An 18,978-nucleotide genomic window follows, 5' to 3' on the forward strand; every position below is an offset into this window, starting at 1 on the left:
TGCTGGTTTCCCTAGGGGCCTAGTTGTACAAATTGCATTTTGGGACCGATCGATGAACAAGATGGCCGACAGGCCGTCATCTTGGATTTTGATAGTTAAAGCTTGTTACCATTATTTTTCAGAAAGTACTCAAGGGATCTGTATCAAATTGCATGTGCAGGTTCCCCTAGGGGTTAAGTTGTGCATATTGCATTTTCAGACCGATCGGTGAACAAGATGGCCGACAGGACGCCATCTTGGATTTTGATAGTTGAAGCTTGTTACCACTATTTCTTAGAAAGTACTGAAGGGATCTGTCTCAAATTTCATGTGCAGGTTCCCCTAGGTCCCTGGTTGTGCATATTGCATTTTAGTATCGATCGGTGAACAAGATGGCCGACAGGACGCCATCTTGGATTTTGATAGTTGAAGCTTGTTACCACTATTTCTTAGAAAGTACTGAAGGGATCTGTCTCAAATTTCATGTGCAGGTTCCCCTAGGTCCCTGGTTGTGCATATTGCATTTTAGTATCGATCGGTGAACAAGATGGGCGACAGGACGCCATCTTGGATTTTGACAATTGAATTTTTTTTCCGCTATGTCTAAGAATGTACTGAAGGGATCTGTCTCAAATTGTATGTGCAGGTTGCTTCTAGGGGTCTAGTTGTGCATATTGCATTTTAGGACCGATCGGTGAACAAGATGGCCGACAGGTAGCCATCTAGGATTTTGATAATTGAAGTTTGTTACTGTTATATATCTCAGAAAGCAGTCAAAGGATCTTTCTGAAACTCCATGTGTAGTAATATGTAGTAAAAGCTTGAAAAGCAGAGAAAAGATCCCTCTTTCCTTTGTCAGACAAAGATCGTTCTTAGGTGGGCGCCAAGATCCCTCTGGGATCTCTTGTATACTGTTACAGGTCAAAACGCCTTTACAAAGACAATAAAAATGGCAATAATAAGGTAAGCTATGTGGGAGAGTGAGACAATTTAAATTAGGTCATACAAATAAGTTAACGTTTGGTAAAAAAAATACTTAAATCATTAGGCATGTTGATTTTTTTTTAATCTAACTTCTTTAAATGAAATAATGGAGATATAAAAAGTAGCATAAGTAAATAAAAGAAAAACAGTAAAAAGTGAAAATGAATCAAAATTTATTCAAGGATAATGAAAATGTAAGCCACATAAATACGATATGGAGTATTATGTAATTATAGAATCAGTATAAACGATATTTTTAAAGCAATGTCAATATATGTATACTATATATCATGAACGAGGCATAACTGAATCTTTTTTGTTCTTCATATGATTAAATTAAAATCATTACCAAAGCATAATATATGATAGCAAATATGATTGCTATGTCTATACGCATTGTAAATTATGTTTCCTTTGGAAAATTGTGACAAGGTAATCCGTATCTGGATATTACAGAGTTATCTGCCCTGATTGATAGGTATTGATTGTGACGTCATGTATATATGCGAGTATAACGTCACACCGTTTCAGAGAAAATGATGGGAGTTTCGCTCACAAAATAATAACGTCACAATGGATACCTACCCCAAGGGAGTTAACCCTGTAATATGCAAAGACGGAATATCTACAGATAAAGTGCAAAGCGAGTGCTATAACTTGTACTTTATTTCCTGTTTCATAGACAACACGTGTCACTACTGATAACCATGACTACACTGACATCAACGATCTGGAGGAGAACTCTGTCAGGCGGAACGAATCATCGGAAAATTATCAAACAATTCGAAATGACTTTGACAGATACGACCATTGTCGACCACCACCAGGAATTACAGACACACAGACAGACACGCCAGAGACATACGATAGTCTGAATTCTCATACTACAGACAATAGTGTTATTGGCGAACAACCTTACGATACAACCAGAGACAATACGTATGATAGGTTACACTCCAAAGAGAAACCGTCTTTTCCAGGAAATTATGACCTACTTCCAATTTAGATAATATGTAGTTGTCAGTATGGAGATTGCTGTAAACGTTTTATCATTTCTTTGGCAGGATTACAATATTGGTCAAAAGTCTCGACAGTAAGAAATTCTCTGTATTCTCTGAGTGCCCTTTGGTTGTCCCCGACTATTTCGTAACAGATCCCCAACATATTATGGACTACCCAGTACTCATCGCCTCCTTGGTTCTCGTCATACTTGACAGACCGGAGGTCAACCAACGCCGCGTCACGTCTTTTGGTGTCTCCAATTTCATGGTAACAAAGGAAGGTCAGGAACAAAGCGTATGGGAGTGGAGGAATAAGAAGAAAACATCCGCGTAATAATTTTGTGATTTGAAGCAATTTGAGCGGATGGAAGCGTGAATACTTTTGAAGCACATATAATGGCGATGCAAATGCCTCCTGGTATTTCTTGAGTATGGTGTAACCATGACAACAATACATGTGTTCATACTTCTTCTGTTCATTGATAGCTGCATAAGCGTACAGTTTAAATGATGAGGTCATATGACCACACATACATAATGTGTTCCTGTAGTTCCCGGTCTGGTAGTAAAATGATGCTAGTTCTAGTTTTCCTGGACTTGAACAAACCGAAGCATTTGGTGCGAGTAATACCATGCGTTTCCTTAAAGATTTGTATTTCTCCTTGTTTTTTCTGTGAGACATGTACCCATCAAATTCATCTTGTGCTGCATTTGAAAGTCCGTTTATGGTAAGAATGTAATAGATGAATTCATCCAAGTCCGACGTTGACTTACACATGAGTGTCAATGAATCTGGAAGTGTATCCAAGACACTTACGGCTGCACATTGCTTCGTAGCATTCAATATCTCCATATCTTGCTTTCTCTCTAACTTTGAGGGTAGTTTTTGTAGATTTTTCCAATATCCACTAATCGCCCTTCCCACACAATATCCTATAGTTGGTTCTATGAATGTTCCAACAGAAAGACATCCCCATTTCATATCATGGAGATCAATCAGAAAGCATAGGAGTTTTTGTTGATTTTCACCATAGACTTTACCAAGGAACATGTTGTTATTTCGGATGAAGTAATTTGGACAATATCCAGCCTTTACCCAAGTAATCAAAATGTTTAAACACAGCATGAAACAAAGAAATGTGTGTTTCTCCTGCCACAAGGTATCTGGCGTTTTTTCCACAGCATAGAATATAACTGTTTTCATGATATAGGATGACAGTATATCCGTATCTCCCAATAACTGGCTTAAAATATCAGATATCTGTTTGAGGAAGTACTTAAGAAGACAATATACCAAAAACTGTACGTGAGTTAGAGAGTAAACGAGCTTCCTTTCAGCTGTTGCTAACGAAATCCTCCATTGAAGAAATGTGTATGCGGATGTTTTATCTCCAACAGGGACTAGATAACAGCCATCATTTACTATCTCTTCTCTCAATGCTTCATTTGGCCATCCATTGGGGCGTGGTCTGATTACCCACTCTAATGCCTCCTTTGGCCAATAAGGATATCTGAATGCTTGTACACAATCAACTTCGTTTGCAAACTTTCTTTTTTCCCCCGTGAAAGTTGATGCAGGTCCATGCATTTTGAAATCTGCTTTTGACAAACGTTTGATTATGTCAGTATATGCCCGTCTATATTCTTCACTGGATATGAAGAATTGATCGTGTACTGGTACAATAGACTTAATCAACTCTGATGGACAACCACGGCCCAGGTAAACAAGTTTCAGTGCCACGTAACCAGGTCTACTATCAGTATGTTTAGCCCGTAGTACTGACATATCATCTCGGTTGTTTGACATGTATGTATTATCCCTCTGGTCCCGACACAATACTACGACATCTTTTAAAATTGTCATGACGTCGCTGTCCGAACCTTTCATAGAAATTCCTTCACTCGTACTTCCTGTACTAAACATACAAAAAGAGAGTTGTTTTTCTGTGTTTATTCCTAAATCTTTTAAAATGACCCCTTTTCTTCTGATTTCCATTAATTCCTCGCTGCCAATCCAATTATTCATAACATGGTAAAGTATCCAGGATTTCTTGTACTCATCAATCTCATTCTGACCAGCCATCTTTGCTATTAATATTCTGTAAATATAGTCAAACAATATCTTATTACAACGTATCATTAACAATTCGCCCATGGTATAACGGTGTAAATAATTACAATTTAAGATATGTCTAACACAAAACACTTATACATTTATTAAATGTTTATTTTATTTGAAAATGGGAATACATCCCATATAATTGTATTGGAAACATTCATGGAAGTAGAATAATTATATTAAAATGGTTTTCACAAATTCCATTATCAATTTTACATGTCGATCCCATTGCAAATCATGAACAGAACTTATAACATATATGGCTATGCATTACAGGTGTGTGTTCAATTATATATACGGAATACAATTAAACAAATTACAGTTTAAAATGGCTTTTCCGTCACCACTTTAAGTACTAGTGTTTTGCAAAGTAGATGTGTAATTAAATTATCAATTACGTTGACCATGTGAATAATAAAAAGGACTACTACTATTCCGAAACAAAACTTTCTAACTTCTTTATACTTCTTAAAACAATTATAATAACATAAGAAAATATATATTGATGTCCTAAGATGAAGTTACAATACCAAACAAATGCTTGTGTAATCGATGTTAACAGTGCAGATTATTTTGCTGTTTTGCCGTCTGATCTGGCGCAGTGATAATCAACAAATGCGGGGTATTAAGGACGACTGTGGGAAACACAAGACGACCCGTGTTATGAAAACTTAGATTTATTATATTTTAATTAAATCATTTAAAGATTTTAAATGTAGTATTAACGGTAAGCTAATAAATTTGCGATTCTACAAAATCATCAATCTCGTTTTACATTCCCATTTTCAAAAATAAAATGTCGTTTCGGAAAGGTAGTAGGCGTTTAAGTACACATTTGTCAGTTATCAATAGCATAGTGCTTTAAAAACTTTAATTTCCATATCTTTATCTTCATGTAGCTTCATCTATTATTGTGCTGCTAATTTAGATTCAGTAATAAATGATTATGCTATTTGAGGTTTCCAAATATTTATCTTTATGTATCTACACCTATTTAAAGTAAATAAAGTTTATTAACCCTGTGACGTCACGAGGCTGTGTTGCATGGGTAGCCATATGTAATATACGTACAACCTCGGGCGACACAACCAGTATTAGACGTGGATATGAGAAAATACCTATATAAATGTTATTTCTAGATATTTCATTCGTTTCAAACATAGTGTGGTACGATATAACTTCTTTTCTTCCGAGTATAGAGATTTTCCCAACTTCGCTAGCCAAGGGTATTAGTCCGCTTCTCTGTAGTAGGAAGAGAATCGGACTTAATACCCTTGGCTAGCGAAGTTGAGATTTTCCTTACCTTTCATAAATTCCCCTGTCCCTCAACTTCGCTAGCCAAGGGTATTAAGTCCGATTCTCTTCCTACCACCCTTGGCATATCTCACTTCAGAACAGGTGTTTTTGCTTTCAAATTCTGATTGGATGCGGCTAGGTTCAGGCGACCAATGAAAACGCAGCTTTGATTTGTCAACAAAACTGAACTGAAGCGGTAGTATAGTGACCTACATTTGTAAAATGAGGCATCAGGCATGTCTGTCAACATCAACTCCTAGCGAAATTATATTACTATCTATTTAATCAATTAGATGTTTTATACCAGCTAAATGAACGTCTTGGAGACGTTGCTCTCCAAACAGATTGGAAAGTACGTGCGTGGTTTATCTTTCACAAATTAAACAATTAAAAGATATACTACGATCTCGTTACAAAATTGGACACTGCAAAATTTCTGCATGAAACGCAAAAACTGGTGTCCGAACTCACTAATAAACAAATGACTCACAAACATGTTCATCTTTGGTATTTTGAATCTGTCGCAAACAACACGCTTGTTTCATGGGGCGCTGCCATTTTTTCAACCATACAACAATGATACGAGCTTTTTAATTGGTTGCTTATTACGTAAATGGAAGGGGCGCAACTGCGGTGATCCAGCAGGTGGCGCAGTGCGGGACTACCCGTTCTGAAGTCAGATATGCCAAGGGTAAAAGTAGAGTATCGGCTTATACCCTTGGCTAGCGAAGTTGCCTGCCCCTCAACCCACAGATATAGGCTGATCGTGTTCTACATAGCCTGGTAATATTCAGAATTAAATCAGCAGATCAAAATATGTCACCGTCTGATATAACTACACTGTACAAAAAAGAGTAAGTCGTTCTCCATACAATATGAGAACTGGATATTTTTATACGCATTCCATTCTCCCATTGTGAAATGAACCGGTGTCATGAAAGATTTAACCCTCATAAGTTATATACCCGGATACAAAATTAACTTGCATACTATAGAAACCCCAGAACCAAATGATTTTACTTTCAGGTGGTGTGCTATCTTGTATTGAATTCCGCACCAAAAGTTGACATTTTTTTTTATAAATACAAGATGCTTCCTGAATACCAACCATGCAGGCACATATAACTTTATATTTTCTTACCAATACAAAAGTTTTTTTTGCGTTTTGCTTTCTTAGAGATAAAACCCTTTTCCAGCACCTTAGTACAGATGTTGGATGGATACTCACAGTATCATTTGCTATATATCATTCGGGGATATTTATCTTATATGACACCGGGTCCAATATGTGCGTTTACTAACAAAGTATGTTAACACAGGTATATCTATAAATAACACTTTCTTTTGTACGACACTATATATACATACACGTGACGGTTCAATATGGTCTACATCCGGCTACACTAGATTATATCCTATTCAAGCTATTCCACTTTCTTAAGACTGCAGATCATATCCCGTAAATATTTTTCAAAATAAATTGCATACGATATCAAAGCGAAACCACAGGAATTACTATATAATGTCTATAACACTAACATCTGATTGATCTCTACATATATTATCATATACTGAGTTATACTTGTATTTGCTTATATAGGACAAGACATAAACCATATATGGTGATAGAAATTGCCAATGTCTGAGATTTTCTCAAAAAGATAAAATAGAAGATTCACGTTCCCACAAACAACACAAGAATATCAATCATATTATTTACTTATTATCAAACATTCAAAGACGAGATTGACAGATCCGACCATTGTGGACCACCAGTAAATACACACACAGACTGACACACCAGAGACATACGATAGTCTGAATTCTCATACTACAGAAAATAGTGGAATTGGCGAACAACCTTACGATACAACCAGAGACAATACTTATGATAGGTTACACTCCAAAGAGAAATCGTTAAGAAAAAATTAAGATAAAATGATTTTTTCTTTGTAGCAATAACAAATGATTTTCAGTGACAGTTACCAGGTATATGGCTTGTCTATTGTATTCATTACGGTACGTATTCATTGGAAATAGTGTAATAACAACTGGGATCTTGGTGTATGAAAAATATAATTATTTTCAAAAAGGCCTAGGCTCCTATCCGAATAACGTTAACATATTCCATTGTTTCCATATTCTGAATATTTGTTTTTTAATTTACTGTGAACCAACTCTCTTTCGCGTAGATTTACTTTCGCAAATTTCGCGATCCAAGTAATTTTCCGGACGTTTATCTCCACTAATTGATATAAACCAATTTATTTTGAAGGATTACCAATTATTGAACCCGTGAAATTGAATCTTGTTAAACTTGTTGCATTAGAAATCGAGATTTAGTGGTCACGAAAGAACGTTGGTTTACACGTTGGGTAAATCGGGTTTACGGGATCCTTTTTTCAGGTGTACCAACAACGAGTTTCCTTGCTCTTAATAACTAAATATAAAGGTAAAAAAGAATGACGTGATACAAATTACTACTAGACTTCGAGATATTAAAATTCATTTGCCAAATCAATATGTCATATATAAGAAGATAATAATATCACATACCAAGGAAAGACAAAATTTTAAACTGCAGTTGATGCAAAACAGATGTTAGAGTCGGGTTTTAATTATACTGATAAAGAATTATATTTTTGTTCATGTTTTTAAGTCTTTATATAAACTGTTGTGATCAGAACTAAATATATAAATATGTATTCCAAAACATCATAGCCTCTGTGTGTTTGCGTTCGGGCAGATAATCCCTGTCTTACACACAGTGAAACACCCATAACCAAGCAAGGCTTTTTATCATTATTATTTAATTCATGGATATATTTACATCCAGTCAATATGTATTGTACAGATTACGTGTCAAATGATATTTAAAACATTGTTAAAATCAACATATTACACCTTTTAAAGCAATAATACAACAATCTCTATTTGAAAGTTGGTAGTTTTAAAATTGCTTCGAAGTGAATGACACCTCCACAAAGAGCAATGTGTCACGGGAAAGGCTACAGACTTGCAACTTCCGCATCAGTTCATTAACTACATAGATATTTATACATGATGTTTCATTTTGCACCACTTCATAAACTGTTTTAGGTTAAGAAAGCGTTTTTGACTTAAGCCATACTGAGTCATAGGCACTACTTTCAGTAACCTTTCAACTCAGTAATTTAAATGCCGTTGACCTATAACACGCTAATTTAAATGCCGTTGACCAGCTAATTTAAATGCCGTTGACCTATACTGTGTACTACATCTCACCCCTCTCCTCTAATTTAAATGCTGTTTATCTATACTGTGTACTACATCTCAATCCCCCCCCTCCTACTCCCCTGTGCCTGCATGTGTATAGCTAGTACCTTACCTTCCAGCTGACTGCTGTCCACACAATCTATACACACTGTTGACTCCCCCATCTAACGTAAACACATAATCTCTGTTACTGATCTTGCTATCTAAGTCTTATAGACCTAAAAGTTATAATTAAAAAAAGTAAATTAATCAAACTTTCTTTCCGTGTACTTTAAATAATGCTTCTGAAAACAGACCTGAGGTGAAAGACAATATAAGGCTGCCATTATGTGTGCATGGTTTTACTTGCATACATAAGTGAGCAACACAAGAGTGTAGTACAAAAAACTTTTTTAATGAATATAAGACTTTTGCTTTCTTTATTTTAAAATCTTTTCTTTTATTTATAAGAATTTTGATATAAAAAAATGTCAAATAAACATATATATGGTTTTTCTGTGATCAGTTGAATATTGTTGAAATAATCTATATCAAGGTCGGTCACAAGACATTTGACTGCTGATAGATACACAAAGCTTTGAATTAAGCTTAATTTTCATATAACACACAGTATCTGTTTCTGGGGAATAGAAATCTGCCTAACAGCTTAATGTTTTTATTATGAATTAGTCATATATTTATCATTAGAAAATTATTTTTTTTACTATAATGATAATTGTAAAAACAGAATGGTGTATCTTACACCATTTTAATGTCATATAATCGACATAAATTAAAACTAAAAATCATTTTGAATTATATTAGCATTTGTGGCAGTATTGCAAAAAATATTACATTTACATCTATGGTTATAAGTGAAACAAGTACATACATTCAGACCATGAAGTCAAATTATGCTTTACAATTTCATTTCTTCTAACATTTATGTAAACAAATGTTCAAAATGAAATATGTTGTTTGCATATCGCTAGCTTAACAAAGATTCAACTTTGGAGGTGTCACTAAAATCATGAAATCCATATATACTTGTGCGGCATGATCATTTCTATGATTAATGTAATGGCCTTGAAATCATCTTTTTTGCCTTTTCCTCAAATACATATGAAAATCATATATGAATAAAAAAAACACTGAAACTGTATTTTCAGTACATCAAAATGAAATCACTGAATTTAATGAGACACTGTTTCATGGTTGATACCTTATTATTATTCAAATTATGATTGCAGAATTTACTCTTTGTGTTTATTCCCCATAATTATGCATGCTTCTTAGATTAAAACCACGATCTAATTTTCATAAAACAGACTGAATTCCATCATTATGATAAAAACGGACACAAACAGTGTTAAATAAACATACTTATGTTGAAATAAAAATACCTAAAAAAAGCTTCTATTACCTAATGATGGCTTGAAAAGTATACATGCAAATTAAAATGTATTTTGATATTTTCAACATTTACAAAATAATTTGAAATATAGGTGGCTTATGATATTGTGTAAAATACAGATAACCTTGAGTGAGTTCAGGTTGTAAATATTAATATAAGCATTGGCTCTCAGTTGGCATTCATAGTCAATATGAATACCAATTGGAGGGAGGCAAATTTCATAATGCGCTCTAGCTTTATTGACATTGCTAATGATGCAAAAAAAGTCTTTCAATCAATATCGATTAAATATGCAGGAATGAAAAGAAATAATATGCATATGCACGAATAAGTTATATATAGGATACTATCCAATTGATGTTGTCAGAGTAAATTGAAGATTGCCGTAAAGGGATTTAAAGGATATGATAAATACAAGGTACACATAATAACAAAATCTTGGAGTGACAAATGACATTTTTTGCCATTTTCTCAAAAGAAAGAGAGAAGGGAAATATTTATAAATCATTGACTCATGGTCGACCCTATTTTATGATTTGCTATTTGTTTATCTATAATGAAATAAATTGTCATCTTATGATAGAGTGCTTGCATTTATAACACAACACTTTTACCTGGAATTTATAGTTGTCCAACTGGGAATTTACATGATGTGTATGATATGATGTACACACCAATATCAAATTCATTTATCTAAGGAATTGCAATGTTTTTGGATTATTGTATTGCATAACGCATGTTTTTTTGTTTTGAGTAGAAGGAAATAGAAAATTAACTCTAAAAAAGTATATAAACAATTCTTTACCATTGCAATTTGACAACACAATTGATGGCCATGCTGTTGTACATTGAGATTTATCATTTATGTTATCAATGCAAATCAGAATTCTTGATTTTGTAAACGGTATTTTAGGCTTAAGTCTCAGTACTTTCAGTACTTTGATTATTTTGTATAATGCAAGTGTAGCACTGTACTGCCAGAAACATATATACAAGGAGATGCGCAACTCCTTTATTATGTTTGCTGACGGCAAACGGCCTTTGGTATATATTAATATATAATTTTTTTCATCATAGCTACTACTTATAAGAATATTATGATTTTTGCATAAATATAAAGTTTATACAGGATTATGTTCTTTTTTTTTCTGAAAATTACTTTAACAGCATATCAAAGTTATCCTTCCTATATTCACATAGTGATACATTTGCTGGTCGTAAAATGGTGAGGAGTTTCTAATTCCTTATTATATGTGTTTCTGATACTGTAATTTACAGTGATGAGGTGTACGGACATTAGTATTTATGAGAATATATTTTTGACTGCATGCTAAGCTATGTTCACCAGTCTTTTCATTTACCTTCAACTGTGGAATAGTTACCTTTTCCCGTGAATAGTTAACTACAAACTATTCCACGGGAAAAGGTAACTATTTAACACTATTACATAATTTGTTTACACCAATCTATATATGAAAAAATATAATATTTCCACGTATTGTCCTTATCGTCCAATAAAACCTTGTTATATTGCACAGTTCGAAGTTATATTGCATGGGTTATGTGTGGTAGTAGAAAACCTCCGAGGAATCGCGCGTAACGGTGAGTTATTATGACATTCACGCTCAATTTCGCGCTATCGGAAAGCACGTCATAGACATTGCTCTCTGTGCTTGACAGTTTGTTTTATTGGATTTAAAGGCTGCATACAGATCTAAAATTTAAAGGAATGCAATATGACATGAAAAGTGGAGTTACGCCATGAAGTACCGTGACTATACGCCAATCTTCAATATGATTTGTAGCTTTCCCGTCCGGTACGGTTTCGACGATATAATAATATTGATCTGTGCTTTTGGCGTTCATTAAAAATCAACTGAAAAAAACTGGTGATTAATTGATTATGTAATGAAACAAATATTTCATGGTTTACTGTGCTTTAGTTCATAATATTTAACCCGAGGTGATGGTAATCAACAAATGTTATATTGCACGAGGCCAAGCACAGTAACCCATGAAATATTTGTATAGTAGTGGATGATAATGGTATACTTGCTCCGACTATACCTCCAGCTAATTAACAATAGATGATATCACAGCCATGTTTTAACTAACTGTAGTGATTTTGATAAAACATATTGTTTTATCAGAAAGTTAATATGTTTAGGGAAGATAGATGTTTTATTTAGTGTAAATAGGGAACATAGTTATAGTCAAGTCGACCTTGGAGTAAGGTAAAGGCCATGTAGTAGTTTGGTATAGGTTTACGCATCTCGCTTTGGTTCGTAGATAGCACCTTGCCATTTTTAAAAACGCTTTAGTTTACGGAGACACTGAAAGTCAGTTGTTTACAAGAAGTGGTCATCTAGATAGAGATGTGTACACGATTTTGGTCAGTGTCGCATTGCGCGGACATCGCCTTGGTCCATATTAGGCACATGTTGATCACATGCATAAGGTAAAAAGGTTAGGATTGGTCAATAGAACAATTTGGGAGTTAATGAATATTAATTATTATTGAAGCCGTATAAATCGAGGTGCGCGCTTTACATAAAGAGAGTTTTCCAGTAGTTTTAGAAGTTCGTGGAAGTGCCGTTACTTTGTGAGGATGAACTTGTAAATAGACTTGTGTGAACAGTACGATGTGGATTTATACTCCGTTGTCAAGTGAACAGTACGATGTGGATTTATACTCCGTTGTCAACTGTATGTACTTTGGATTCACTGTGGATTAATAATAAAGTTCGGGACTGTATCCATGTTGTCAAGTCATTTATCGCACCACATTTCATCCCAAAAACAACACGAAAACGTTACATAACTTTAAATCCAAGGAGAGATGGATTATCGATTACACATGATACTTGTCAATTAAAGTTGCCGTTATGTATTTGTAACTTATTTTCATAATACCGATACACAATTTGTATCACTCCATTCCAAAATAAATTCCACAGCCACTGTATGCATAACCCCAAAAAGAATTCATTTTAAAAATAAATACAGAAGAGAGAAGATTGGGATTAAATTCCATGAGACGAATACTGAATTTTCTGCCAAAATGAAATTACGTATGCTTAAGACATGATTTCCCTATATTTTACGGCTTTTCACTGCTTATCAATTTACATCATCAGGCGGGTCCATCAATCTACTTGTTTGTCGCGGAACGTCCTCGTGGTGGTGGATCGACAGTGGAGATCATCTCACTGTCTGTCCATAGATGACCTCCCTTCCTTCTCCTGTCTACTCCATAACCATAACTGTGCACATACCGCAGCCTCTCCTATTCTGCGTGTTATCATCCTTACACAGTAATGCTCTTAGCTGGAACATGTGTTGCAGTAGTAACAGTCAGGTCATCCATAAAACCTCTATTTGATGGTAGATAGATCCCTGATTGCGTCATAGACCCTTTGACTTCCATTTCTGCTGTCCTGATAATAAAATCCAATTCCCATAACAAATATAATGACAGGTATGGTATATCCTATCACTATTCACTTTCCAGGTCTTGTCAAGGTATCATTTCTATGATTAATGTAATGGCCTTGCAAAATGTATCTTTTCAGTAAATGCCTTTTCCTCAAATACATATGAAAATCATATATGAATAAAAAAAAACACTGTCAACTGTATTTTCAGTACATCAGAATGAAATCACTGAATTTAATGAGACACTGTTTCATGGTTGATACCTTATTATTATTATACAAATTATGATTGCAGAATTTACTCTTTGTGTTTATTCCCCATAAATTATGCATGCTTCTTAGATTAAAACCACGATCTAATTTTCATAAAACAGACTGAATTCCATCATTATGATAAAAACGGACACAAACAGTGTTTGTTAACATACTTATGTTTTTTAAAAATACCTAAAAAAAAGCTTCTATTACCTAATGATGGCTTGAAAAGTATACATGCAAATTAAAATGTATTTTGATACTCATTTTCAACATATACATTCAAAATAATTTGAAATATAGGTTTGGCTTTTGATTTATTGTGTAAAATACAGATAACCTTGATTTCTAGTTCACCAGTTTTGTAAATATTAATATATCACCAAAAAATTGGCTCTCAGTTGGCATTCATAGTCAATATGAATAAATATAAAGTTTATACAGTATTATGTCTCTTTTTTTTCTGAAAATTACTTTCCTTTTGTTCATATCAAAGTTATCCTTCCTATATTCACATACATGATACATTTTGCTGGTCATCAATTCTAATTCTATTATATATTGTTTTTCTGATACTGAAATTTACAGTGATGAGGTGTATGGACATTTTAGTATTTAATGAAAATCATATATTTTTGACTGCATGCTAAGCTATGTTCACCAGTCTTTACATTTACCTTCAACTGTGGTAATAGTTCCACCTTTTCCCGCCTGGAATAGTTCACAAACTAACTATTCCACGGGAAAAGGTAACATATTGTAAATAGACTTGTGTGAACATTGTGTGAAAGAACCTGGTCAGGATTAGAATGAAAGAATGGTCAACTCTAACGATGTGGATTTATACTCCGTTGTCAACTGTATGTACTTTGGATTCACTGTGGATTAATAATAAAGTTCGGGACTGTATCCATGTTGTCAAGTCATTTATCGCACCACATTTCATCCCAAAAAGAACACGAAAACGTTACATAACTTTAAATCCAAGGAGAGATGGATTATCGATTACACATGATACTTGTCAATTAAAGTTGCCGTTATGTATTTGTAACTTATTTTCATAATACCGATACACAATTTGTATCACTCCATTCCAAAATAAATTCCACAGCCACTGTATGCATAACCCCAAAAAGAATTCATTTTAAAAATAAATACAGAAGAGAGAAGATTGGGATTAAATTCCATGAGACGAATACTGAATTTTTCTGCCAAAATGAAATTACGTATGCTTAAGACATGATTTCCCCATATTTTACGGCTTTTCACTGCTTATCAATTTACATCATCAGGCGGGTCCATCAATCTACTTGTTTGTCGCGGAACGTCCTCATGGTGGTGGATCGACAGTGGAGATCATCTCACTGTCTGTCCATAGATGACCTCCCTTCCTTCTCCTGTCTACTCCATACCTATAACTGTGCACATACCGCAGCCTCTCCTATTCTGCGTGTTATCATCCTTACACAGTAATGCTCTTAGCTGGAACATGTGTTGCAGTAGTAACAGTCAGGTCATCCATAAAACCTCTATTTGATGGTAGATAGATCCCCGATTGCGTCATAGACCCTTTGACTTCCATTTCTGCTGTCCTGATAATAAAATCAATTCCCATAACAAATATAATGACAGGTATGGTATATCCTATCACTATTCACTTTCCAGGTCTTGTCAAGGTTGTCGTTTCTCCAACAGTAAAGTGCATCTGGATTCCGTTAAAGTAGCTTATAAGACTACTTCAATAAGCTCGACCCATAAGCGTTCGCAAGGTCTAGCCACACTACTGTCATGTTCAGATTGTTCTCTTGGTTGGTATGAACTGACTTATCACACCAATATGTTCCATACATTCAGAGAAGACTGGGATCCCCTCTTTCTGAACTGGTGTCTATGTGCCCATCTGTCAGCATGTATGATGTCATTCTCCTCGCTCTAAATTGGCGATAAACTTTGAGTTATTTCTTAAAAAACAGCCATTCATCCATCATGATGGAATCTTCCCTTTCATCCAAACATTCAGCAACTGCTACAGTCTCTTCAGGAGTCGTGGACATTTCATTTTCATAAGCGTGATAAGGAATTCCACTTGGTCCAGCTGACCCACTTCTAGACTCCATTACTGTACAACACCCTGCACTTTGATTTCTTGATCTCCAATGCAAACTCAGGAAGGTATCTGGTTTTCAGCCCTCGAGACTCCCCCTGATAGAATGTTCCTATCACTGTCTACGTGTGTTTCCCGTAAATGTTGCTCAACACCTTCTATTCGGCTCTCCCAGGTCTCTCCCCGCCCAGCAGAGACCTGGTGGAAGGAGTGTGGGTCCTTGTTATAGGATTCCCTCTGTCTTCCTGTTCGTTCCTTGCTCTTGATCTAACTTGCCTTTCTTACCAACTCATCATCAGAAGTTGGCGCAATCCTAATTCTTTCTTTCTCGTTTGCCGATCGAAACTACCATGTCAGTGAACGATTCCAGCGTTACCTATATTTCTTGGTTGTCATCTGGATTTTCCGGGAAGTCAATGGTCACGCAGAAATAAAATGCACCTAAATACAGTCGCAGTTCTTATCCATCAACATCATCAGCCGGGTCCATCAGTCAGTATACGTTTCCATCCTTGTCCGGAACGTTCTCGTGATGGTAGGCTGACAGTGGCGATCAACTCACTACCTGTCAATAGATAAATTCCCGTCCTTCTTCTCTCGTGATCTGCTTCACAGCCAACAGATGCACGTTCCGCATCCTCTGCTACGTACTCTGCATCCTGTCCTCTTTCGTCTGACTACTCCCAGAGCATGTGCTATTGTCCAGGTTGAGCACTACGGAAATCCCATTCAGTCTACCTCCATCGGGCACAGCCAAGTGCGTCACCCTAGCTTGTACTGCTGTACGTTGTCTGTATTACGCCTGGGAATACCATCTTTTGCCCTAGATCTCCTCCCTCAGCTCCCATCAAGAATGCATTTGGTGCCTGTTGGTTTCTTGTTCAGCCTATCGCCTTCCTTCACAAACCTGATGGTTTGTGTTTGCCTTTCCTTGGTTGTAACTCTTTTCTCTGCACCTTGAGCACGTCTGCCAACTCCCAGAGCTACAACGTTATAGCGTCCCTGAGTCAGAGCTGTCTTGCACGCTGAAAGGATAAAACTGTTATAGGGAGGAAAAGCCGGGTGTGGGTTTGGTTCAATATTACGGAAACCCGTTTGAAGTATGCATTCATATATTGAAACATCAATGGAACCAGAAACGTATACATGCATAAATTAGTCTATCTAATACACGCCACCATCATTTATATTTTTTCCAATATATGTTTTTGGTTTAATGTGATTTTTTAAAGCATGAAAACTTCAGCAATTTTATTCCTGATTTTTCGAAAAACTGACATTCATACTCCGTCTGAAAATTATTGAACTACAAATTATTATAATTTCAAAGCTACCCTCGTGCATTTAACTACTTAGAGGGGATAGAGAAACCCCCTTAATTGATATATAGTAAACATACAGAGATACATGTACATTTGACTGTTCATGTGTTCCACAGGGTGCTCCTTTAATCTTTGTTTGTCTAAAAAATTACCCGATTGCTTTAATTTTTAATATAAAAATCTTTCTCTATAGTTATTGAATGTATGTGTATTAGGTTGATATTGGAGCGTATTTTAACATATAATTTGATCAGAAACATATCGGTATTCTACAAAAATAGTGACTTTTAGCGCAAGCTACATCAAGATAGCAAAAATAATGTTAAACTATCGACCAATATCACTTCTTTCAAATATATCTAAATGTCTTGAAAAAATAGTATACAAACGTATTTATGAATTCTTTGTGGCAAACAACATTCTTATCAAAGAAAATTCTGGATTTAAAAGAAATGATTCCACCATTAATCAATTGTTAAAAATAATCCACAACATTTACAAAAGTATTGATAATGGCGATGATGTTTGCACAGTATTTTTAGATGTCTCAAAAGCTTTTGATAAAGTTTGGCACGAAGGTTTAATTCACAAATTAGAAAACATAGGTATTAGAGGAAGTTTGCTTTATTGGCTTAAAAGTTATCTTTGTAATAGAAAACAGTATGTAGTCTTAAATGGTCAATCTTCTGGTCATTAATATATTAACTCTGGTGTCCCCCAGGGCTCGATCCTTGGACCGCTTTTATTCTTAGTTTATGTAAATGATATCAATGTAGACATTTCATCTGACATTAACTTATTCGCTGACGACACATCTCTCTCATCAACCATAAATAGGAACGATTCAGTAGATACACTTAACGACGATTTAACTTCTCTGTCCCAGTGGGCAAAAAACGATGGCTTGTCACATTCAACGCTCAAAAAACTGAATTTGTTATTTTCTCTAAAAAAAGATTTGTTAATAAACCGAACCTTCTACTTAATAACATTCCGATTAAACATGTTATTAACCATAAACATCTGGGCATATTTCTTTCTGGTAATCTTAGCTGGCATTCTCACATCTCAGAAATTGTAGCCAAAGCCAACAGAATATATTATCCCGCGTTCATGCCTAGAAACACTATATAAAACTATGGTAAGATCGGTTATGGAATATGGCAATATTTTATTTGATAATTGTAGTCAGCAAGAGTCTGACCTTATTGAAAGTGTTCAGCGTAGGGCGGCATTAATATGCACAGGCGGTTATAAGGTAACCAAATATACTAAACTGTTGGTTGAATTGGGATGGGAAAAACTAAGTGATAGACGAAAAAATTGCAGACTAAAAATGTTATTTAAAATTAAGCATGATCTGTGTCCACCATATTTGAAAACTATCTGTCCAATTCAGACTCATAGAACACAAAACTACAACTTTAGAAATTCAAATACTATTCTCCCTATCCTGTCAAGAAAATCTTTCTATCATCAATCCTTCTTTCCAAAATCAATACGTGACTGGAACAATCTACCTGACACATTAAGAAATAGCTCTTCACTAAAGTCCTTCTCTCTTGCACTGTCAAATCTATCCACTCCACAAAAAATCTATTTATATACATATGGACACGGGAAAGGCAAAACCAATCACACTAGAATAAGAATGGGTTTAAGTGCTTTAAACAAACATAGACATTCTTACAACTTAACCAATAACAAATTTTGTGACCTTTGCGTGAACTCCCCCGAAGATGAAATTCATTTCTTTTTACATTGTCCAAAATATAACAGAATCCGTTCCAATATACTCCGTACTGTTTGTCATATATTCGCTCCAAATGTCAATTC

The 18,978-nt window shown here is 35.0% G+C and overlaps 1 protein-coding gene across 1 annotated transcript; it reads right to left on the reverse strand.

Moving 5' to 3' along the window:
- Positions 1-1,351: 1,351 nt before the first annotated feature.
- Positions 1,352-4,089, reverse strand: LOC138329693 (uncharacterized). Its single transcript, XM_069276944.1, has one exon. It carries the CDS (start codon positions 4,045-4,047, stop codon positions 1,984-1,986), a length of 2,064 nt encoding a protein of 687 aa, XP_069133045.1. The 5' UTR covers positions 4,048-4,089; the 3' UTR covers positions 1,352-1,983.
- Between the last annotated feature and the right edge of the window lie 14,889 nt (positions 4,090-18,978).

This window comes from Argopecten irradians, chromosome 8, assembly GCF_041381155.1.
Source record: "Argopecten irradians isolate NY chromosome 8, Ai_NY, whole genome shotgun sequence".
Taxonomy (NCBI): Eukaryota; Metazoa; Mollusca; class Bivalvia; order Pectinida; family Pectinidae; genus Argopecten; species Argopecten irradians.